Source organism: Ailuropoda melanoleuca, chromosome 8, assembly GCF_002007445.2.
Source record: "Ailuropoda melanoleuca isolate Jingjing chromosome 8, ASM200744v2, whole genome shotgun sequence".
In the NCBI taxonomy this organism is placed as follows: Eukaryota; Metazoa; Chordata; class Mammalia; order Carnivora; family Ursidae; genus Ailuropoda; species Ailuropoda melanoleuca.
Window position 1 is genome coordinate 53,002,820 of NC_048225.1, and position 25,570 is coordinate 53,028,389.

Here is a 25,570-nt window from a genome sequence, read left to right on the forward strand (position 1 = left end):
ATACTTTACTTCTTTTGAAGTCTGTATTATCACATGACCTTAGAGACTAAAATTACATTAACTACATTATAAATACATTATAATTTAATCATTATATAACATTAGAGCTAGGAAAAACCTTAGAAATCACTGAGTCTGATGCTACCAATTTAGAGATGAGAAAAATGAGATTTAGGTGGTATAAGTAACTTGTTCAGAACCATACAGGTAAAATCCATGAGTGACGGAGTAAGAGGGAGTTGTAAATACACCTCTGCCCCCCAAAATATACATCCCTGAAGTCAGGGCTGGGAAAGTGAGTTCCATCAGAGGTCGCTGAATCCTGCATCTCCTGCTTTTCATAGAGGACAGGGCTTATGGAATTTGAAATATTCCTATCAGTAAAAGGACTTGGTCTTTAAGAACCTTCTTTTGAAGGGAGAGGAGAAGAAGAAGACGATTTACAGTAATGAAGGATAATGCTACACTGTTTGGCCTTTCCTATATGTGCTTTACACTAAAGTTTTCCTTGCCTATGTGGCTAGACAGAAAAGAATCTGCAAACTTTTGGAATGCAGGAAAAGGCCTCTTAATTAGCCTTCCAAAAAGGTCAAATGCAAATTATGAATGCTTACCAAAAAACCTATCCAATGCTAAACATGCAAGCATCTACATTTTTCCATATTTCTAAAAGCTTAATGCTAAGGAATTGCATTTGCAAATCTTGAGACCACATCCACATATCTATTAAAAGAGCAAAAACTAGTCTACTAACATCACCTCTCTTCAACTATCAAAACAATTTTGCTTAAATTTAAGATAAAAAGGCATCTCTGAGAGAAGCCTACACATGGAAATAAAAATCCAAACAGAAACAGCAAAACCTGGAAACTGGATAATTCTGGAAATCAACTTTGATTCTGGTTATTTGCACTCACCATTGTTTCTACCACAAGACTCCCTGCTCCACCTATTAAAAACCCTAGTTTGTTTCCCATTCCAGGCCACAGTGCTCAGGCACAGCCTCACTGTTAAACACCATGGCGTCGGATTTCCAATATTGAAGCTTTATATTAAAAAGCATTTTAAAAGGACTACAGGTGAGGCATTACAGGGCCCAAGGGTATTCCAATACCCTCAAAAGGAAAACCACCTCCTGGTAGGGAAGTCACTTTCATCACCCCAAGACCACTGAACCTCCAGTGGGAAAATGTGAGCTCATGTGGTTAATTATGGCTATTGCTGGCCACGAACCTCAGATGTCACTTTCTGTTGCCAATCACTTTAGCTAAAAAACCAAAAGGTTTAAGGTTTCCAGCATTCCAAGATCTAAAAGACTTTTTACCTGCCAAAGCCAAAACCTGGCTCTCTGGGGTGTGCTTTTCCAGTAAGCATTAATGACGTCCCTAACACCTAATGCAGAGCAGAGGTTTGTGTTCCTTATGTTGCTCTGGGGGTTAGAAAGGTTACAGATGATAGGTTTGTTGGTGAGAAAAAGTTGGGGGGGGGGAGTGGAAGGATTCAGGGAGGAACAGGAATAAACGATAAGACTCAGGTGTGTGAAAAAGATCTTAATTTAAACAATGTTTTCAGGGGCTTAAGAACAAAACAAAAATCTGCAGTTTCCTCATAATAATTATTCCTGATTTGTTTTTTAAATGTAGGGCAGTTATTCAGAGCAGCAGCTTTTATGCAATTTTTATGATAATAAATACCATCAACCCACAATGGCCATGACAATATTAAAAAGTAATTCAAATGCCCCTTCGACTTATATGCTGGACAAACTATTAATATTCAAATGCATCCAAGTACAATAAGTGATCTAAAGGCTCTTACCATCCTGCCTTCCCAATCACTGAGGCAGCTGATTTGTTAAGGAACCAAGCACCCACTGATCCAGACAGGACAAAATATTTAAGACTCTAATCACTGCCACAGCATCTATGGAATCATTCCATGTTCTCAATGAGACACTGTTTGACATATGGTCTCTCCTTTCCAAGAAATCATGCCTGCATAAAGGGATACAGACACAGAAGGAAATCTGGGTCTCATTACCACAAAAGGCTCTCGTGTTATGGATTACTTAAAAACACACACAAACAATTTTTTTTACGAGAAATGTCTCAGTCAATGGAACTCAAGTTAATATCCTTCAGGAGACAACTTTCTCCCATGGTGTCCAGGCCTCTTTGGCACACTCTACCAGTAACTTACCCATTTAAAAAAGCACAATAAAGGCTGGGCCTCTACAGTAGAGTTTCCCAGACAGTGTCAACCCAAGCAATGGAAAGTCGGCCCCAGCAAAGTCTTGTGAATATCACAGAATAACCAGTTTGGAGTTCCTTACTAGGGAAGGACCAGAAATGCAGCTGTGACAGAACACTAAAAAGTTGTCAGAAGTTTGGAAGAGGTTTCATTCAAAACAAGGACACAAACTGCATCGTGACAGGAATAATATGGATCTTAAAATCAGGCTGACCAGAAATGACTTTAGCTCTGCCACTGGCCAGTATGAGTCTTTGGAAAAATTAACTAATTTCTCTGAGCTTCAATTTTCTTGTCTTAAGAAAACTGAGTATAATTCTTTCTCTCATAGAAGGAATCCATTCTCACAGTTATGAGAATTAAATAAACAAGAAGCATCATGCATGTTTCCATGTTACCGTATTTCTCTACTCGCCCAATCTAAAATGTCCTCTTCCTCTTCTTTCAACATGGGAACACTATTTCATCTTATAAGACACCTCAGGCACCATCTTCTCTGTAAAGGTTTTCCTGCTCTCCTTCTGATGGCACTGATTATTTCCACTTCTTTGAATCTTGTGTCCCTGGTATAAACTTCAAAGTGCCTGACACGGAGTATGAAATCAATAAATATGTCTTGATGGCTTTGATTACAAGTTTAACGGCCTCACCGGGACTGAAATCTCACTGAGGTTCAATGTCCGACCATCTTTGCACACTCTCGGCACCTGGCCGGCAGGTGATACACACAAGGCACTCAGTGAATTGAGTATACGGAAGTGCCTTGCAGAACGCTAACCTAAGATTTTAAAGTCTAACACTATCACATGTGCTTCTTAAGATTTCTGATTGCTGGGCGTCATAGGGAGTGAACAGGGCCTTCGAGTAAAACTACACATTTGTTTCATTTCATCTCCCATTTCATTTTTCAGCAACTGCACTAAAAAAGTTAAGCTAATTTTTTAAAGGCTAGGAAAAATATATTCAGCTTGGTGGACATACTAAGAATCGAGGGCTAACAAAAGCTATGAAAAACTAGGAAACAAAACACTTCATATAAAACAAAAATAGAATTAAGAAACATCTCAGAGTGGAGTAAGGTGACCATCACCAATATGGATATCCTTGCTTCCTTTACTGCCTCCCTGCAGATCATTCTGTATTTAGCAGGCAGAGTGACTTTTAAAAACATAAATCAGTTCATGTCATCCCCCTTCCTAAAGCCCTTCAGGGTATTCCCACTCCACTGAGAATAAAACATAAACTCCTTACAGTGGCCTCAAGGCCCTGGCTGACCTCTCCTATGTCCTCTGATGTAACTCTTCCCCTGCTCTCTACTCTCCAATCATACAGGTCTGGTCTTTTCTGTCCTTCCTTCTTTCCCTCCTACTTTCCTTCCTTTACCTGCTCTCTCTTGCAACTAATTTCAATTACATTTATATAAATATCTTATAATGAAAAGTGCTTTCAAATATTATCTCATTCAGTTGTCACAATAACTAGAGATGTAGATATTACCTCATTTTACAGTGAAAAAATTAAGCTGAGAGATTACATGCTTTGCCCAAAATACAGGTTAATTATAATTATTCTCCCATACCCCCCTCACCCTGAATTTTTTTCAGATCTATCGAGCCCATTCCTCCATCATGAACTTTGTACTTGCTGCCCCCTCTTCTAGGAAAGATCTTCCCCAGATACAGCAGAGTTGGATTCTTTCAGCCTTCAAATTTTCTGTTAAATGTTTCTCCTCAGGTCTTCTCTGACTGCTTTATCTAAAGTAGGTTCCCCTGTTGTCTATGATAGCGTATTCCTTTATGAAACACTTGTTAAATACTAATTTTCTTATTTATTGGCTGTCTCTCTTAATAGGATATATGCTCCATGAAAGGAGAGAATATATTTGTTTTTTCTATCCTTATAGCCTCAAAACCCAGCATAGCGCCTGGCATATCGGTGTGCTCAATTAATATTTTTCCAATGAATGAATGTGTTGTATTCCTGGAACCTGGCACAGGGCTCAAGGTACTCGACAGGTTTGCTGAATGAATGCACAAATGAGGAAAAAGATGTGTTATGGCCTTCAGGATGTCATAACTTTGCCTAAAATCAACACCAAGGCACATCTGTATGACTTACAGAGATTGGAACATTTTATAACGGAAACCAAACATATTCCAGCTAGATCATTACCTAGCTTTGTGGTCTTGAATAAGTCACTAAATAGCTCATTTACATGAGATTATACCACTTTCCTTATAGGTTTCCTTTGTTTTTGTGAGGATTAAAGATTAGGCAAATGTCATGCTTTTACAGATCTAATCTTCGCAATAATGTAGAACAGGTAAGGACATGAATCAACATGTTCATACTATCGATTAGGAAATCAACTCAAAGCATGGATGTCTTGCTCCAAACTACATGGTTTCTAGAAAGGGAACCAGGACTTTAACATAAGTGTTCCCATTCCTGTTTTATCACTCATATTATGTCCCAACTACTTGTTGTAAGGACTGTTGTAAAGGCCAAAGGAGGTAATAAATTAGTCTTAAATGTCAAAGGACCATAAATAACAACATTTTCTTTATTGGGAAATGGAAGGTCTCAAACAAAACTAGAAATGCCCTTTTTTAAAAATAACTTCTTCCCAAACAGATAATACATTACCTTTGGGAGTAATCTATAAAGCTATTTAATAGGCCTCAAAGCACTGTATAGGCTAAGGGAAAAGAAACCATTTTGCTACCAATAAAAAAGAAAATCTCTTTATCAATATGTCACATAAAATAAGTTCTTTTCTTTGGCCTACTGGTAAAGAGATTAGGAAAATTAAAATACTTTAAATGTAGCAATTACTAAGAATCACAGTCTATAATATCTTTAATGTCATTTTTTCTTACTGGAAAGAGGATAAAAATGACAGTGTAACAAAAGTTGTACCTTTGGGAGTGGTTTCATGTTACCAGAAATATGATCTTCTAAATAACAACAGAACAGATTAATGTTTGTTGTTCTTCTGCTCCCAACCACATACAAATTTTTCATGAAAATCAAACCAAAAGGATAGGGAGATTATTAGTATTCTTAAGAACGCTACTGTCTGATTTTCTTAAAGCTCACTTAAAAACAATTTTCTTTCTTTTATTTATTTATTTATTTTTAAAGGTTTTATTTATTTATTTGACAGAGAGAGAGAGAGAGCACAAGCATGACCAGGGGAGCAGCAGGCAGAAGGAGAAGCAGCTTCCCTGCTAAGCAAGGAGCCTGATGAGGGATTCGATCCCAAGCTGGGATCATGACCTGGGTTGAAGGCAGACGCTTAATGACTGAGCCACCCAGACACCCCAAAAACTATTTTCTTTTAAATTGCAAATAGACAACTCAATAATTTTTTCCCATGATTAGAATTAAATATTCTCTTAAGTCTCCCATCAGAGAATCTGACTCTGTGTACTTTCCATTGGGAAGGGACAGAAGGTCCAAAAACCCTCTGGATAAAGTGTTAGGCAACCAACACACTTCAAGATATCGCTATTTTTCTCTGAAACATACCCATTTATTACACACACCAAATCCTTAGATGTAAAAAGAAATAAAATACCTTGGAAGTCCTCAGAATTGGGCAACTTGACACCACATACAAAGTAATCCTTATGATCATTCTGTGAATATAACCAAAGAATGAAATTAATTCTTTTTCCATGTAAAGCAAAGAAACCCTAAGTCAAATCTCAAAGAATTCAGTAGGTCAGTGTTAACTCAAAGACAATACTGTCTTACACTCAAAATATTATCATAATGATAAATTGCTGAAGCTAGGTGATGAGTATATAATGATTCATTAAACTACTCTCTGTACATTTATATATACTTGAAATTTTCAATAATATAAACATTTAAAACATGATGTCCAAGCAAAAAGCCATGTAAAATTTTATTACAAAAATATCCCTTGACCAATTCATAGTTACAAATGAAGATTTTTAAGTGGAATTAACAAGATTCTGTGAGCAGCCTAAAATCCTATTAGCTTTCCTCCCAGAAAATTAGTCTTTTAAATCACTTTTCGTTAATAAGAAAATAAAACCTTCAAATTATCAATTTGGCTCTCTCAAAAAGAATTCTCACCATTCTAATTTTATTGAAGTTTCACTTTTTACATTTACTCTAAGAAACTAGATTCAAAAACTTCACATCCTGACAGTTCCCCCAGGAATTTCTTAAGTAGTACTAATACAGATTAATTAGCAGTTGTATTTTTAAGGCAGTACACATGCATCTGCACGTATGTGCCAGAACTGACGGTAGTTGATAATAGGGCTGAGTAAAAAAGATCTTAAAGAAACCAGAAATTATTTGGCATTCTTTCAGATGAAGTTGAGTGCATTTCACCATTAAACTGATATAAAAAATCAAACACCCACCCACTTTTTAAATGGATATTAGCTTCTGAATGCATCATGACAGAGCATGTGATTAAGACTAGAGCAATGAGTTTTCATTGAGAAAACATTTCAAACAGAAACCATCTTTAAAAAAAAAATTTTTTTTTTCAGAAAATTTGAAACTTACCAAATCAATAGGGTAAATGTAGGAAAGCTCAGATAGTAATTGCCTGCAACGAATTGTCAACTGAGCATTAGTCTTCAGAAAGAGTTCTCTGATGAAGAAAGATAAAAAGCACATTTGTTAAAAAAAATGTTTTCATGCTTTCTAACATTTATTTCCACATAATTGATATGGAGGAAGATTAAATGGCTTGCAGTAGGCCGCAGAAACTCAGAGCAGAGTCAAGGATAATAGCTAACATGAGTCCTGACCTATCTCTAAAGAGCATAAATCAAGATAAATATATACTGAGGCCTATTGTGTGTGTCTAGCACCATGCTAAGAGATGTAAAGGGTACAAATAATCATTGACTGAGCACTTACCACTATATGCCAGGAGCTTTACAAATGGCTTTAATCATTACAACAACTCTATTAGGTTGATATCATTATACCCACTTTACAAACAAGCATACAAAATTTAGAGAGGCTCAGTAAGCAGACTAGGGTCTCATTTAATCTGAGGCCAATCTGATTTTAGGAAATATCCATATGGTACTATTTTAAAGAAGTATTATCTTTTCACTCACAGCTACCTCAAAAAACAGCCTGCTGCTATATTCGGAAAATAACAAAATAAAAAGAACAAACAATAAGTTGTGGGAAGAGATGATGCAGCTCTTCTCTTGAACTAAAGAAATAAGACCAAGAGATAAAACACCTATAGGATAAATTACCTGCTCCACTGTGTTAACGATTTAAGAAAAAGAAGGATTCAGAAAAACTGTAGGTCACAGCGGAATGTAGAAGTAGTAGGAAACACGAAAAGCACTAAAGACCTAAAGGGATCTAGTCCTGTTTTCCTCGTGGTCTGGACAAAGTAACTTCCCAGAGCCTTGCCTTCCTATCTGCAAATTGAGAAGATTAGACCAGATGATCTCCACGGTTCTTTCCAGGTCTAACATTCTTGAATGCTCAACTGCTAAGTTTTCTTGAAGAAAAATGTAGGATGAGATGACTTTCCAGAAAAAGGGAGTAAACATGAGCAAAAGAACAGAGGTGGCATCAAATTAAGCATGTGCTGGAAAAAAATAAAGAGAAAAACTATTAGCATCTGTTAAATGAATGTTGTGGAGGACTGAAATTAGCTACAGTTGTATAGTGCCCATTTATTGAAGGTTATTTGAAAATTAAGCAAAATAATCACCATGACTTCTTAAGAGGAGAAAAAATATGGTAAAACTAGTATTTTAAGAGGAGAGGTCTGGGGCGCCTGGGTGGCTCAGTCGGTTAAGCGTCTGCCTTTGGCTCAGGTCACGATCCCGGGATCCTGGGATCGAGCCCTGTGTTGGGCTCCCTGCTCATCGGGGAATCTGCTTCTCCGTCTCCCTCTGCCCCTCCCCCTGCTCATGCACAGGCTGTCTTTTAAATAAACAAAATCTTTAAAAAAATAAAAACGAAACAGAGGAGAAGTCTGATAAGCAATATGGAGGATGAACTGGAAAGATGGGGAGACTGATGTTAGATAAGCTAGGAGCTGTGGTGGTAATCCCAATGGACTAACACTAAACAGGAGTAAGACTGAAGAAATGACTGAAGAAAATAAGCTACACTACATGTAGAAGACAGGAAGAGGAGAAGATTCAGGCATTGAGTCATGGTGCTGTGGCCTTAAAAACTACACGGACAGTGTTCAAGTTTCTGATTATGCACTAGCAGCGCTCGTAACTACTTCTAGTACGTGCATGACACTGAGTAGGTGCTTCAGAAATATGCATTGAATAAATGAATGTGGCACTGACATGTGTGGAATATAAATTAATACCAGCAGCATTTAAAGAATGCTACTTTTCCAAACCCTATCCTCAAAGCAAACCCAACACCCTTAACCATTATTCTCAGTGTTGCGTTTACCTTTTCGCAGTACATTCCTTCCTCAATTCATTCAGGGATTCCTTCTGGAGTTGAAGCTTGAGGTGCTCAGTTGAAAATGCACTTCCTAGAGAGAGACAGAGGGAGACTATTCCAGACGTAACACTGCAGATAGGACTGCTCTATACAACCAAAAAGGCAGAGCCCATCCCCTGACCGTGAAGGAACAGAGTTCAGAGGCAAAGTAAACTGAGTATAAAGGTCTTCTGGAGGGTTGACTGGTTCAATATGACTGAAGTCTGGCCTCTAGCAGGAATCAGAGTAAGAGTCTCTGCCTCCAGATTTCTGGATTGCTGACCAAGAAACCCTGATGAGATTTCAAAATTCAGACAACTTCATTTTAAAAGACAGTGGCTATGGACTGTGAGTGTTGCTGCTTATTCACTAAAGGTTCACCAGTTGTAATAAATAGACCTCTCTGGTGAGGGATGTTGATAATGGCGGAGGCTATGCACGTGTGGGAGTTGGAGATATATGGGAAATCTTTACAACTTCAGCACAATTTTGCTATGAACCTAAAACTGCTCTGAAAAATTAAGTTTATTTTTTTGAAAAGTGGTTAATTTCTTTTCACCTACAAATGCTATACAACAACATTCCTGAAAGTATAAAAAGTAAAACAGGAAAGATCACCTGCATTTGACTACTTATTATTAGTTCACAAATGTAAGTAGTTTTAGCTACAATCACAGTGTGTAGGAAATGTATATTCTGATTTTTCCACATTATGTCACAAGCATTTTTACATGTTGACAGATAGTCTGAGTTGTAATGTTTAATGGCTGTGTAAAATTCAACTCCATGGATGTGAATTATATGAATATTCCACATTTTAACTGATACCCCATACCCCAATCCCATTACAGAACATTTAATTTCCTTTAAGTGTTTGCTTTAGCACTACACAGAGATTCGTATTTGTGTTTATATGCCTGATTGTTGTATTTATATCAACTTTTGGAACCTACATTTCCATTTATGTGATCATAAAATCCTTTTACATCTTCCTACTCTAAGAAATGAGAGCATCTTCTGTTCTTGACAATCCAGGCCTGATAACACCAGAATTACTGAAACACAGAAAAACAGTCTTAGATCCAGACACACTAATCTCTGGATCTTACAAAGGGGTTTAGTTTCATAAACCATGATGCAATAGGAAAAGGGGCCTTCGACTAGCCTGCACATCTCCTGCAGGAAGGAACAAGAAGTACATTATTGACAATACAGTTTAGATCTTAGCACTAAATTCACCAACCAAAGTAATTTCATCAACATATTTGTCTTCTCTCTCAACTGTACTTAAATGATGCACACATTGGTAACTTTGCTCCCAAAACAGAACATAATCAAGGAACACCACTTATCTTCTTTAGCCGCAGTGTAATTCCTCCCCAGACCTTCACCTTCTACGATTTCACATGACATTCAGGTTGACAACCTCCACCACCCACCCCATGGATATGTTGAACAATTACCAAATATTTGAAATTTTCCAGGTATCTTTCTATTAGTGATTTCTAGTTTCTTTCTTTTAGTCAGAGACTGTATTATACATCATTTTGATTCTTTTGTATTTGTTTTTTGATAACAACTATGGCCTAACTGAATGTTCCATGTAACCATGAAAAAAGGGATGTTCTGCTGGTGAGCAGTGGGTTGGTCCACTTTTAATAGGATAAGTTAGTTAGGAGTGTTGTTAAAGTCTTTTATCCTTACTGATTTTGTCTTCACTTGTTCTATGAACCTCCGAGAGATGAGGTTGTGGTTTCCAGCTATAAATGTAGATTTGACTATTTCTTCTTCCAGTTCTATCATTTTTTACTATATATATATATATATATATATGCCGAAGCTCTGTTATGCTCATACATATTTAGAATTATTATGTCTTTTTGTGACTGACCCCTCCACCATAATGTAAAATCTGTCTTTATCACAGGTAATATTCATCGTTCTGAAATCTACTTTGTCTAATATTAATATAGCCACTCTGGCCCTCTTTTAATTCATATTTGCATGGTGTACTATTCCTATTCTTTTACCTTTATCAATCAATCAATCAACCTCTATATTAAAAGTGGGTTTCTTATAGATAGCATTTAGTTGGGTTTTTTTTTTTACATAAAATCTAAACAATCTCAGTTTTTTAACTGAGATATTTAGACTGCTTACACTTTATATAATTGATGTTTAGATTAAAATCTACCATTTTGCTAGTTGTTTTCTGTATTCCACCTATTCTTTGTTCCTTTATCACTCTTTTCTTATCCTTTTGGATTGAATATTTTTTACAATTCCCTCTTTCTTCACTACTGGCTTAGCCTTACCTCCATTTTAAATTTTTAGCGGTTGCCCCAGAGTTTGTAGTATATAACTTCAATAAATAAGTCCACCTTCAAATATTATTATACTACTTCAAGTAGAGTATAAAAACCTGAAAGTACCATACTCCCAATTCTTTCCTTCCCCACTCTTCACATTCCTCACACATTTTACTTTACACGTTATAAATTCCAAAACACTGCTATTTTTGCATTAGAAAATAGTCTTTTCTAATTACAAATAAGAAAAATATGTGTTTATAATATCTTCAACCATTTCTGGATATCTCATTTTTTGTGTGTAGAGCCAAGTTTTTGTCTGGTATCATTTTCCTTCTGCTGAAATTTTTTTTTCTTTTTCTTTTTAAAGATATATTTATTTGAGAGAGAGAGAGTGAGAGAGGGAGGGGCAGAGGGAGACAGAGATAGAGATAGAATCTCAAGCAGACTCCAAACTGAGCATGACCCTGAGATTACGGCTTGAGCTGAAACCGGGTGAGAAGCTTAACCAAGGTGCCACCCACGTGCCCCAAGAATTTCTTTTAACATTTCTTCAAATATAGGACTACTGGTAATGAATTATCTTAGTTTTGTCTGAAAGAGTCTCTTTGCACCTCAGTTTGGGTAATTTCTATTGATCTATATTCAAGTTCACTTATTCTTTTCTTAGTTGTGTCACATATACTGAAGAGTCTGTCAAAGGCATTGTTCATCTGTTACTGTGTTATTTACAGCATATCCATTAGACTGTTTTTTTTATAGTTTCCATCTCTCAGCTGAAATTTACCATCTATTCATGCTTGTTATCCACCTTACCACAAAAGCCTGAAGTACATTAATCATAGTTATTTTAAACTCTCTGATAGTCCCAACATCTGAGTCACTGCTGAGTTTTTTTTCTTCTTTTGAGTTAATTTCTTCTTGATAACATTTTGTTGGTGGTGGTGGGAGGGGGGGAAAATGAAGGTTTTTTCATTTTTCCTTTTCCTTGTCTCAAAAATTTTGATCGAATATTCAACATCGTGTGCAACAGAGAACACAGGACAACAGGGAAAGAAAAGAGAATGCCTCTTCTACTGTTAATTTGGGAGTTGAGTCAATACCATTAGGAACTGGGCTGGGTTTGGGTTTTGTTGCTGCCATTTTGTTGTTACCTTCAGTGTAGCACATTCTTCAGATTTCCTCTAACTCCCCCTTTTTGGAGGTGGTGATGGCAGTGGAGATGATTTGCTGGAGGCTTTTTCTCAGTGAACCTATTCCACCCTCAGATTTAGGTATTCCCTGGGAACCTGCATCTAAGTAAGAGTGACTCACTAGGTTCTTGCCTCTCCTCAAGCAGTGCACTACGGCGGCTTATTATCCTGTGCTCCCCACCCGGCTATGGAGAAGAGTAGAGTTTCTCTTTTATCTTGTTTGAGTTAAACAGACCCTGTGTCCTTAGGCATCGAGATAGGGCTTTCTCAGTGATACTGTCCCTCCCCTAGGGACAGGAGGTTTCTAATAGTCCAGGTCCAACACTGTTCCTGCCCCACCCTCAAGGGTAGTATTTTTTCCTTTTGCTTCCTCCAGTCCTTCACCTGTGCCCGGGGGAGTGGAGGGCTTACAGCTCCTCCTCTGGAGGCTTAATGTTTTTGTTCTCAGAGAAGAGTTATGCTTTCTTGCAATAGTGTCCACTCCCCACCCTCCATGGCCCATACCACACCAAGGGAGGCTTTCCACATTTTCTACCCTGTCTCCAATCTTTCTTGTGAATATCCAGTGTAGGTTCACACAGAATAAACTGTAAGCAGGAGTGAACTGCCTTCTAGCTGCTATACAGTCTTACAGTAGTACACACTTAGTGGTTAGCAATTTGTTAAAAATTATGATGGAATTATTTTACCTTCTTATTAGACAGTGGCCCAACTTCCCCCCCATGCTCTGCCACTGGTGAGTCGGTCCTCACACCCTGTCTCTTCTTGGACACACCCATCTTTTCTTCCATATCGGGCTCCTTAGTTGCCCTGTAATCTTAGTTCTATGGATTCAAGAAAAGTTATGGTTTTGTATATTATCCAGCTTTCTCTTGTTGTCAGGGTGGAAATGAAGTTCCTTCTACCTTTTTACATCCTAGGCAGGGGCTGGAAGTCGAATCTGAGGATACTAATTTGATTTTTTAAGTTTTTCTCTGTTCTTTGCATTTTCTGCTCCTTTTGGGTCCGCTATTCTATTTGTTAACCTGGACTAGTTTATACTGTTTTCCTCAAATACCTGATGACCCTTGGTTTCCCCTTCAAAACAATGAACAGGGGTGCCTGGGTGGCTCAGCCGGTTAAGCGTCTGCCATCAGCTAGGGTCATGATCTCCAGGTCCTGGGATGGAGAGGTGTCGGGCTCCCTCCTCAGCAGGGGGCCTGCTTCTCCCTCTCCCTCTGCCTGCTGCTCTCCCTGCTTGTGCATGCACTTTCTCAATCTCTCTGTCAAATAAATAAATAAATAAAATCTTTTTTTAAAAAGCCATGAACAACAAGTGATTAGACTGATTAGTATAGGCAACTAGTGTAGGTTTCCTTTGAAGCTATAAAGATTTACTTACATGAAAGGCATTATTCCCAAATGCTAGCTCAATGTAAGTGGGTAGGTCCTATTGACAATTAGGCTTTCCTTCCAAGTATATATGCCACGCTGGAAGAAGGTAGTACCTTTTCGTTTAAACCACCACAACTGTCAAGTAAGGAGAACTTTACTTTGGGATTGTGTTACTCTTAGGCATTTCACTTCTAAGTAGAGCTGCCTTTCATGTTTTCCCTCCAGGTCAATTGTAAAAGTCCACAGTCAGGCTCTGTTCCACCTTTCAATGTTGTACCATGGGACCTAACCAGGTCAAGAATCATTATGTTTAGAAAGCGGTTGGAGCAAGTATTATAGGAAGTTACTCCAAATTCACAGAGAAAAGAAAATGAGCCAGTAGGCCCAACTACCCTAATTATTGCTCCATCATTCCTGAATTCTATACTTGGGAATTCCAAGTCGAAGTCTCTGAGAGCTGTACCAAAAACCTTTTCTATTTGTGTTCTGTGCTGCAGTTTTTCCTCTACTCTGGTTTACGCATCAAAACAATCAATGTTGTGTCTTTGAAAACTGTGCCAACATTTTCTGCTATTCCAATGGTACCTCTTTCATTTTCACCACCACCACGGATTTATTCTTTATGCATGCTATCTTTACTATCATATCACTGGATCCTCGAGAGGGAGGGGGAACAATGCATCTGCCTGGTTTACCATTTTCCAGAACTGCTTTGTGAAATGTTTGGCCCTGTCCATGTACACACTAACATTCCACTCTTTTAGGAAGATGGCCCCTCTGTTCAGCAAGAACTCAAGTCAGACACTTTAATTTTAATAACCAAGTGTCAATGCTATCTCCTGAAAATCTAATAGCTAAAGAATATGAATCTTGCTTCCATCAACAAAACAAAACACAGACTCTTTGGGCTCTCGCTCACCAGAGAGTTTGGTCTCAGACTGGACAATGGCCAGCTCCTGTCAAAATTACAGTTAAAACCAATAAACTGTCATTCTTCTGGGTTTTCTACATCAAGTCAGATGACCAAAAAGCAATATACTTGGACTATTTTAGTTTCCTTCCCTGCAGAATTGCCTTTTCTGTACTATGATTTATGATGCTGCCCTTCTCAAGGGTTAATAGATATTTCTTGCTGTAATTTTCACAAAATTGCAATTGACTATATTTCATTATGATATTTAATACATTGCACAGAAGAAACTGCATGCTAAATTCCTCTCAGAATTTAGTGCCAATAAATTTTTTTTTCTCCCGAAAGAACTGATATACTTCCTTCTAACATGCAATGGGAAGCAATGGATTCCTTTCGTAATTCTACACAACTGGCTTGATGGCTAACAAGGTCAGTGCTCATTTTAGTGTTTCAATACAATAGGCAGATCCTATGGGAGGTGAAGTACTATACTGCAAAGCCCATGTACTTAGGAAGCAGAAAGATCTGGGGTAAAATCGTACCTATGCTACTCTCAGGACTCTAACCAAGTCTCAACTCCTCTGAGTTTCATTTTCCTCATCTGTAAAATGGGGATTAATTTCACTTTTGTTCAACATTTTTATTCTCTCAATCTGTCCCCATGAAGTTCTAAGTGGGTAGAGAAAATTACACAACAAGTCTGACTGATTCTACTTTAAAAACACAAGCACAGACCCCACTAGGCACACCGTCCAGCAATCCTACTCTAATTCCCTCATTAGTTTGCTTTCCCACTCTTGGAGCTGACTACTCCACACATTCCCCTTAATCCTTAAACCTCCTCTAAATCAAATATAATTGTCTCAGCTTGTACCGTCCTGAAATAATCGGATTCCTTCACAGTCCTACCCACTACCTAATGTGTAAACCTGCCCCTGGGCCATTTTCTTAGCCTTCTTCTCCTGTTCAGTGGGTAAGGCAAACAACTTCATTTTACAAACTCTGAATTCCTTTTCATTCCAACCCACGTCAGTCACACTGTTCTCTTCCTAACAAATTATGTTCCAGCTACAGTGGCCTCTCTTCTGTTCCACAGTCCAATTTCCAGCATTTCTTATCTTCAAGGCTGAGCTCCTCAGGCAAACCTTTTCTGAGCAATCTCTGTAGAAACGGTCTCCCACAGTTACCATCTATCACCACAGCTTGTTTTTAGTACTTGTCACAACCCGATATTTACTTTATTTGGTTTCTTGTTTCCTGTCTTACACACTAGGTAAGTATCCAAAATTGGAAGTCTTAATTAATTCTCCCTTTTTTTCTCTTTACCCCAATCTGCCTTTCCTCCAGCATTTGTCTTGGTTTAATCATCTGGCCAGTTGTCAAAAATAGAAATTGGAAACCATCCTAAATCCTTCTCTCCCTCTCTCCTCAAACCCACCAAGCCATTAACCGTAGAGTCTATCATTGAAATATTTCTTGACCCTACACACTCCCTCCTCCCTTTACATTGCCAATCTGTTTCAATTTTAATTATGGAAGGGTTAGATTATTGTAATAACTCCCTAACAGTTCTCTATCCTCAACTCGTCAAAGAGAACTTTCTAAAATATATATTTAATCCCCATTCTGTATTGTAGTCATCTATATGGTCCCATCTACTTTTTATCTTTGAGAAATTTGTTTAAGTTATTTCAGTAGATCTCCAGACCTTTCAACAAAAACTTCCTTTATGATTAGGTCATTCTTTACCCCTCTGGCCTCTGCTATGGACCCTTATTTAAATATCCTTAGTTGTAGCTTTGCTAGAATTACCTGCAATTTTCTAACCTACTTCTATGCTTCTGTATAGTGTTCCCTCTAACTGGAAAGTCTCACCTTCTCCCCCTAGCTATACATCAGGTATTTTTTAGACTCAGCCTAAGTGTCACCTTTATCTGGTGTTGACTTTCAGGCACTTATCCTCTGTGCTCCTATAACACCTTCGAAATAGCTGTGTCATATACTTATCACACCTGTTGTTATGTTTCTAACATTTTACATGGTGCTGGGGTCTTTATAGGTGTTCCATAAATGATGAATAAAGGGCTTGACAAAGGTGCACATGCACACACACACACACCCAATGTTCTTTCTATTTCCTTTACATGCCTTCTGACCGCTTCTTATTTCTATGTTGAACCATCTAATTGCAAATGCATTTTTTGTAAATGCCACATCTAGCTTTTTGGAAGTGGAGGAAAAATGATGGCAACCCAAAGAAAATTCTGTCAGGTGGCTTATTTCTGCCTATCTATACCTCCCATTGCAAAAGAGGAAGATTAAAATATGATAGTTTACCTTCCCTACAATCCAGTTAAGATATTACTGAAATAAATCATTACAAATATATGGAAACAGAATCATTCTGAAAAGAAAATCTGAAGTTTACTCAGGACCCACATTTGTCCTCCCCACTGCCAAATTGTCTGCTTTCACATACTGCATACAATGTCAACAGCTCAAAGTAAAGAAACTTTAATAGCATAAACCCTCGGGAAAAACTGTCCTCAGGTTCAGAAGTTTTTGAAAGGCAGATATTAATAATTTTTAAGGACGTCTGTTTAGGAATTTCTGTCAGACGGCTATAAAAATTTCAGAATATACATACAGGCTAATAAAATTTACATTCTGCCATCATTTCAAATAAATACATTTTGAATTATAAAATCAGTAAGGTAATTTTTCAATTTGTGACCTTATGATGTAAGAGGAGAAAATTGTTACATAATGCTTAATAATGTCTATAAATTCAAATAGAAATCTACGACCTTTTAATAGAAACTAAGCCCCAATTTAAATATATTGTGTGATTCCTCTTTTATTAAAAAAGAGCACAGTATTTTACTGACCAAAAAGAAGCTAATTAAATAGAACTAGATACACAGTTCATCTTACTCAAATTTATTACAAAATGACAATAAAAAATGATCATAATTGATGGGAACTTCATATAAAACATTTCTTATTTTTGGCAATAAAGGATCAAAACTGTCTATTTGCTGAAATTACCAAGAGGATTTCTCCCCCTAAATCTAAGCAATGAAAACTGACATAGATGACTTCTACACACTACAGCACAGAAGGTCCCACCACGTGGCTTTCCAGTTAGTAAACAACATCTATAGACACACAGACACACATGGGGTCAGAGAATCTCTCTATTTTTGTACCTTTCATTGCTGGGAAATACACTGTTGGCATCAGACTTGGAAAGATAAAGAGATTCATAAAAAAGATTAACAGATTCCTTCTCCTTTTTGCCAATCTAATCCTTCTGAGATAACTAGAATATTAGAGGTGTAAGAAATCTGGATTGTATAATTCAAAATTTTTTGTTTGTGAAGAGAAGACCAAAAAGGTTGAATGACTTGTCTCAGGGCAAATTGAGAGAATGGCAGATCTTTAATCCAGATCTCTTAATAAATTAAGATGCAGCCAAATCAAAGACATCTTTGGGACAAAATCACTTCACCTATCCTGTAATAAAAAGGAATAGAGTAGAACAAAGTTCTTTATCTAACAGTCCACGGGCCAAATGGAAAAGTAGCAAATCATCAGTCAATCTTTCTGTTGGGCACGTACTAGAGAAAGCAACAATATTCTGTTTAGTGGAAACAAGACAGGTGTTGGAGTCAGAGAAACCTAAATTTGAGTTTGGTTCTGTTATTATTTGTGCTAAATGTCTCTGAGGCCCAATTTTTCTCATCTGGAAAAAGGGGGTAAAAATATTCTCTTAGGACTCTTTGAAGAACTAAATGATATACCGTAAGTGAAGTATCTAGCATGTTATGGGATTTCAATAAAAGTTACCCACTTTTTAGGATTTATGTAGGGTTTAAATGAATGTATTTTGTAAGGTTTTAGATAATATGGAATCTGACAAAAGCACAGATTTTAGAGACAAAAGGTCTAGGTTCACTTCCCAACTTTGCTCCTAACTATCTGTTCATACCTGGCCCAAGTCACTTATCTTCTCCGTATCTCATACATAAAATGAAGATAACAATATTTGCCATACCTAGCTCTCAGGGATACCTTAAAGATCAAATACGATAATCTCTGTGCAAGCACTTTCTAACTATAAAGTACCTCATACACGTTATTGTTACTATCAATAAAACTAACTTCATTAAAAAGCAGCCTCTTCCTATGAAGCTTAGAGAGCTCTGCTTTTATAAAGTTCGTACCACTCTCCAGGCACCACTGAAGAGTTCTTAGATTTTATCAACATTTATAAAACGTGTTTAGGTTATAACCTAAACACATTTCCTTAAGACCAATGTTTCATACCGTTTTCTAAACCAAATTTCAAGCAAACTAATTTAGATAGAGTGTTGCTTCTCAAAGATTTGGGGGTTGAGTTAAGGCAACAGACCCTGTAAACCAACATATAATTAATTAATGGGAAGATTATTTGGTTTGAGACACTGATGAGGGAAAATCTGTTTTTTATTAACATCATAAGTTAAACTACTAATATCTGCCAACAATGAAAATGCATATGTTAATAAACATTAATACTGAAGAGAACAGCTCATGGCCCAGCTGGAAGTTGCTGCAGACAAGTTGAACTCCGCTGCCTTTGAGGTGTGGGAAGGGGAAACTTATAGGTGTGGAGTAATAAGGCCCCTGAGAGTATGTGGACACTCAGCAAGTCAGCAGCATGGATAGAAATTATCTTCTTGCCTCTTTCCAAGATATCATCCTACTGTAATAAAGTTTTATAAACAAAAATATAAAATATATAATCATCGCCTGGATTCTTCCAAATGTTTACACAAATTAATCCCTATGGCACTATTATGAGCTGCTATCCTTACTACACATATGTGTAAAAGGACGCAGAAGCTAAATAATTCTTTTATGATCATTCAGAAGAATCAGTAGCAAAGATTAAATATCATATATTACTGACTTTGTATCCTACTGAACTCTTGGGCTGAGAACCAAGTGCCTAGATAAGCACCAAGTTCCAAAGAGAAGTCATAATATTTAAGATGCCATCAGTAATACTCACATTAGCAAATCATTTCACAAATGATTAGCAAACATGCTAAATCAAAGCTACAAGCACAGGTGACAAATACATTTTCCCACTTCATGTTACCAATACCAGCAGGCCCTTACTCAGTAGAGAGCCTGCTTCTCCCTATCCCTTTCCTTGCCGCTTTCCCTGCTTGTGCTCTCTCTGTCAAATCTTACGAAAGAAAGGAAAGAAAGGAAAGAAAAGAAAGAAAAGAAAGAAAGAAAAAAAGAAAGAAAAGAAAAGAAAAGAAAAGAAAACACAAGACACTGCCTCACAGTAATGAGTATTCTATAAACATGAGNGTCAAATCTTACGAAAGAAAGGAAAGAAAGGAAAGAAAAGAAAGAAAAGAAAGAAAAGAAAGAAAGAAAAAAAGAAAGAAAAGAAAAGAAAAGAAAAGAAAAGAAAACACAAGACACTGCCTCACAGTAATGAGTATTCTATAAACATGAGCAATTATTATTACACTCAGTCTTTTAAATGGGATAGAAATCACTGTTTATAATTTCACCTGTTTACAGGCTGATGATCTTCTTCCTGGGACTTCACTCTATCATTATAAGAAAAACACAGTTGGGAACATAAGGGGAACACTATATCTCCTTATCTTTTTACTATATGCTATTAATAATATACATTTCCCAGGCTTTACACAGCATACCTCTGGTAAAATGTAGTATTATACACTGAATTAGAGTTTTGGAATCAACGGATTTTAATCCCAACATCACCTGGCGCTACCTGTGTGAATTTAAGAAAGGTATTTAATGTCTCTGATCCTGACCTAGAGTTTCCTCAACTGCAAAGTGTCAACAATAATAGTACTTCCTCATGGAATTATTGTTGTGATTAAATAACATCATATCTATATAGTGATAAGTATGGTAACTGAAACATTATAGCTTTTAGTATTATTAATTCTCCTTTTAGAAAATGGCAAATGCCCTGATCCCCTCTCAAACTCCATAGTGTTCTCATTTTTAAAAACTGATGACCTTAAAAAAAGATATGCAGAAATACACGTTACAAGTAGCAGGCAATTTGAGTATAATAAAAATTCCAAAGCACCATAAGAAATGTGTCTTCTCCCAGAAGAGAAGACCTCTTAAAGCAGGACTTGTATGTACACAGCTATCTAGTTACTTGGAGTCACTCAACAGAGACTCTGGAAATGGACTTCGCTCACAATGTCTCATGACTTTATGTGGCATTATCCCATCAGACTCTCATGTCTAAAAATCAATATGCAAGGTGTGTTGCAGTGCAGATAGTTTTAACAATCACTGCCAAGCAATATATATAGTGTTTTTCTTCTACAGTGTTTCACATGAGAGTATTAGTTTTCCCCAATGAATGCTAAGCTAGAAGCTACAGAAGCCTTTATTCTTTAGCAATGATGCCCATGACATTAGACTGATAACCATGAATATGATATATTCATTCAGTAAATATTCATTCAATGCTTACTACATCCCAGGCACTGTACCATGCCTTAAGATTAGAAGAGTATTTAACATAGTACATGGGCAATGTCTTCCCTCAGATATCTTAGTGTCTAGAGGAGGGGATAAACTAATAATTACAATGCTATAATGGAAAAACACAGGATGCTATGGAAACACACAGTAGTACATCTAATGAAGGGGGCAAGGTAGGAAAAGGGAAAGGGAGCCAGTGCAAAATTTCCTGGATAAAGTAACATTTAAACAGAGGCTTAAATCCAGGCAAGACAGACTGAAACATATTTAAGAAACTAAAAGAAGTTCTTTATAGCTGAAGCATTCAGATTGACGTTGAGTCATGGGAGGCGTTCATAAGTCATGCTGAGCCAGGATGTGATGTAGGAATTTGCACATATAATAAAAATCAATACCACTTTAAAACAATCAATTGTATTTCTATATATCAGCAAAAAGTAGAAGACAAAATTTAAACGTATTTACAATAGTATCATAAAACATTAAAAAATAGAAATAAATTCAATAAATCATGGGAAACATCCATGTGCTAACAATTAGTTTATTTCAATCATGTTTTGTAATGATTTAATAAACAAAGGCATATCCCATTTCCTTGGGTTAGAAGACTCAATATTGTAGAGATGTCCATTACCCCCAATTGTATTGATAAATATATTAAATGTAGTCCCAATCAAAATACTAGCCAGATTTTCTTTTCCGTGTAGAACCATATGAAAATGCAAAAGGACAAGAATAAGCCGGTTATTGGTCACGCTAATGGCCACAGACTCTATTTATATGAAATGTACAGAACAGGCACAACCATAAAAACAAAAAAGCAGACTTCCATCCTTGCTAATGAAGAAAGGTGATCTTGAAAAAGAACAACTAAGCAGAAGAACTTAATAGATACGAAGACCAATTAGAACACAAGAGAAATTAAAACAGTGAGATAACAGCTAAGGAACAGGCAAACAGATCCCAGAACAGAGGGTCCTGTAACAGACACATAAGTTCATGGCCACCAGTTCATGACAAAAGTGAACCTGCAGTGCAAGGGAGAAAAGTTTTCAATAAATGGTACTGGGTCAACTGACTATTTGTATGAAAAAAATGAATCTTATCTGATATCATACACAAAAAATCAAATCCTGATGAATTACAAATATAAATGTAAAAAGTAAAATAGTAAAGTGCTTAAAAAAATACAGAATGACACCTTTATGACATTAAAATCAGCAAATATTTCCTAAACTGGACATAAAAAATCTTAACTATAAAAGGAAAGATTGACAAAATGGAACTTCTGTTCATGTAAAGGTATCATTAGAGAATGAACTAGCAAGCCACAGAAAGGGAGAATACATTTTTAAATGTATATTTCAAACAAAGACCCCTTATCTAGAATATATAAAGAACTACTATCCAAAAAAAAAAAAAAAGCCAGGGGGTGTGTTGGGGTGTGTGTGTGTGTGTGTGTGTGTGTGTGTGTAGGTGGGAAGGTTGTGGCAGGAAGATTTCAACAGGTACTACACAAAGGAGTGTATCCCAGTCAGCAAGAAACATGAAATAGTGTTCAACTTCATTAGTTTTCAGGGCTATCAAATTTAAAACTGCAAGGAGATACTACAACATACCCACTAGAAAGGCTAAAATACAAAAGACAGTTCCAAGTGCTAACAAGGAAACAGGACAAGAGATCAGATACATGCTGCGGGGAGAGGAAGCAAACTGGGCACGAGTGCTTTGGAAAACTTTTTGGCACAATCTACTAAAGCTAAAGATATGCCTATCTTGTGACTATGCAATTCTGCTCCTAAGTCTATATCCAAAAGAAATGCATAAAAAAATCTTCATTAAGAAGGATGTATGAGAAAGTTCACGGAAGCATTATTTAATAGTTCTGAACTAGAAATTACCAAAAGCCAAAAGCCAGAATAAATAAACTCATATTTATATTTGCACAATGGAATACTACTGGCAGTAAGAATGAACTAAGACTACAGTACATGCAGGTTAGGATGAAACTTACAAAGAAAATGTTGAACAGAAGCCAGCATATAAAATGTACATATTACATGATCCTACTTGCATAAAGTTTAAGGTGAAGCAAAACCAATTTTGGGGTAATAAGTCAAGGTTGTGAGTGGTTAGTCTGGCTCGAGATGTTCGAAACAGAAGAGAACACAAGGAAGTTTCTGAGGTTCTGGGCTCCTTGTAATGCCCTGTTTCCCAGTGGAGATGTTGCCTACGTAAGAGCGCTCATTTTGAAATTTTGAAATATATTGTGTGTGTGTGTGTGTGTGTCTTTATATACCTTTCTGTATGTACCACCTTCAAAATACTTCCAAAAAATTTTAAAAATCATATCATCGTATTTGTACAAAGATGACTACTTGAGCCTATGGAGAAGGAAAACTGAATGTAGAGATTAAACTGTTTGTACGGTATTTTTACTCACCTTTGTCCTGTAATGCAATTTGTTGCTTATGCAGTAATGCCACCTCCCGTCCCAAAGCTTTCTTCTGTCTTTCCAGTTCATTTTGAAGCACCAAAATTTTTAATTGCAAGCACTCACTTTGTTTTCTCTAAATAATTAAAAAGCACAGGTAAATTTACGACTATGAAAGTCATGACTATGAATAATTATACATTCACAGTGTCTCCAAATGAATAACAGTGTAAAGCACTTTAATATCCATCTAATTTATAGACCTCTTGAGGAACTTAATTATCAGCACCTGCCATTTTAATGGAAAGAATGCAGATACAAGCAAAGAATAAACCTGAAGTCTGGGGACAGTTCTTTCTAAGAAACCCAGAATACTACAAAGTATCTCAGGTCTCTTTCCTGAGATCACAATACAATTAAGACAAAAATTAATCTTTTAGAAATGGAGTTCTCAGGGGCGCCTGGGTGGCACAGCGGTTAAGCGTCTGCCTTCGGCTCAGGGCGTGATCCCGGCGTTATGGGATCGAGCCCCACATCAAGCTCTTCTGCTATGAGCCTGCTTCTTCCTCTCCCACTCCCCCTGCTTGTGTTCCCTCTCTCACTGGCTGTCTCTATCTCTGTCGAATAAATAAATAAAATCTTTAAAAAAAAAAAAAAAGAAATGGAGTTCTCAAAAACTTAAACGCAGAGATACCACAGGACCCAGCAATTCTGCTAAGTACACCCCCAAGAGAACTGAAAACATGTCCATACAAAAGCCTGAATATGAATTTTCATAACAGCATTATTTATAATAGCCAAACGGTGGAGTCCAAATGTCCATCATCTTGATAAACAGAAACAAAATGTGATACATCCACACAATGGAATATTATCTAGCAATAAAAGAAATGAAGTACTCATGAATGCTACAATATGGATGAACCTTGAAAACATTATACTGGGGCACGTGGGTGACTCAGTCAGATAAGCATCTGCCTTTGACTCAGGTCATGATCTCAGGGCCCTAGGATTCAGCCCCGTGTTGAGTCCCTGCTTCCCCCTCTCCTTCAGCTGTTCCCCCTGCTTGTGCTCTCTCTCTCACTCTCTCTAAAATAAATAAATAAAATCTTTAAAAAAGGAAAAGAAAACACTGTACACTAAGTAAAAGAAGCCAGTTTTAAAAGGCCACAAACTCCATATATATAGGAATGTCCATATTAGGCAAATCCATAGAAACAAAACTGATTTCCATCATTGCCAAAGTGAACCAAGGTGTTCTAATATCTCACAGATTTCAGAGAAAGTCAAGCAGGGACCTGGGGCTTTCACTCCTTCCAGCTGGTAACCAACCACAGTATCACCAGTGGACACCACAAGGGGAGCCTGGAATTACAGCAATAATGAGATAATCTTCTCTCTCCCTTTGGAGTGATATCAGAGAAGGCTTAAGTGAGAACTTTCCTTACTACATAGTGTTAATGAGGCCAGCCAATTTAGCATGCTATCAATGGAGGACATGTTTGGAACAAAATCAAAGTATTCCTACACCTCTTAGCCAGGTCAGTAGTAGTGGAGGCCTAGTGGAGACCTAGACCTCCCAGTCCTGGTCAAAAGTAAGGATGCCCTCCTCTGCCACACTCCTGCCACTTGGGTGTTAATGGAAGCTCTTGAGGAACCTGGAGTTTTATACCCACCTGGCAGTAATGAGATAGCATCTCTCCCTTCCCTATCAGAGAAAGAGGTGTCAGAAAAAGCCAGATTAAACAGGTTTAAATAAGATCTAGAGGCTCATAACGTAATACCCAAAATGTGCAAGTTTCAATCAAAAATCACTCATCATAAGAAGAACCAGAAATATGTCAAAGTAAATGAAAAAGGATAATTAAGAGACACCAATACTAAGCATCTGCCCTCAGCTCAGGTCATGATCCCAGGGTGCTGGGATCAAGCCCCATGTCAGGCTCCCTGCTGAGCAGGGAGCCTTCTTCACCCTCTCCCTCGCCCCTGCTTGTGCTCTCTCTCTCTCTCAAATAAATAAATAAATAAAATCTTTAAAAAGAGAGAGAGAGAGAGATACCAATACTGAGATGACAGACAT

General features: G+C 37.2%; 1 protein-coding gene across 2 annotated transcripts in view; it reads right to left on the minus strand.

Annotated features, from left to right (window-relative positions):
- The window catches only part of UVRAG (UV radiation resistance associated), a 298,437-nt gene that overhangs the window by 121,386 nt on the left and 151,481 nt on the right, over positions 1 to 25,570 (minus strand). Inside the window, exons 8-11 of one of the 2 annotated variants that reach the window (XM_034666314.1) lie at positions 23,500 to 23,626; positions 8,692 to 8,797; positions 6,802 to 6,889; positions 5,831 to 5,891 (exon numbers count right to left, since the gene is read on the minus strand). In XM_034666314.1, the coding sequence (XP_034522205.1) occupies positions 5,831 to 5,891; positions 6,802 to 6,889; positions 8,692 to 8,797; positions 23,500 to 23,626 (382 nt within the window). The remainder of the gene's footprint in view (positions 1 to 5,830; positions 5,892 to 6,801; positions 6,890 to 8,691; positions 8,798 to 23,499; positions 23,627 to 25,570) is intronic. The other variant, XM_034666315.1, reaches the window with a different exon arrangement.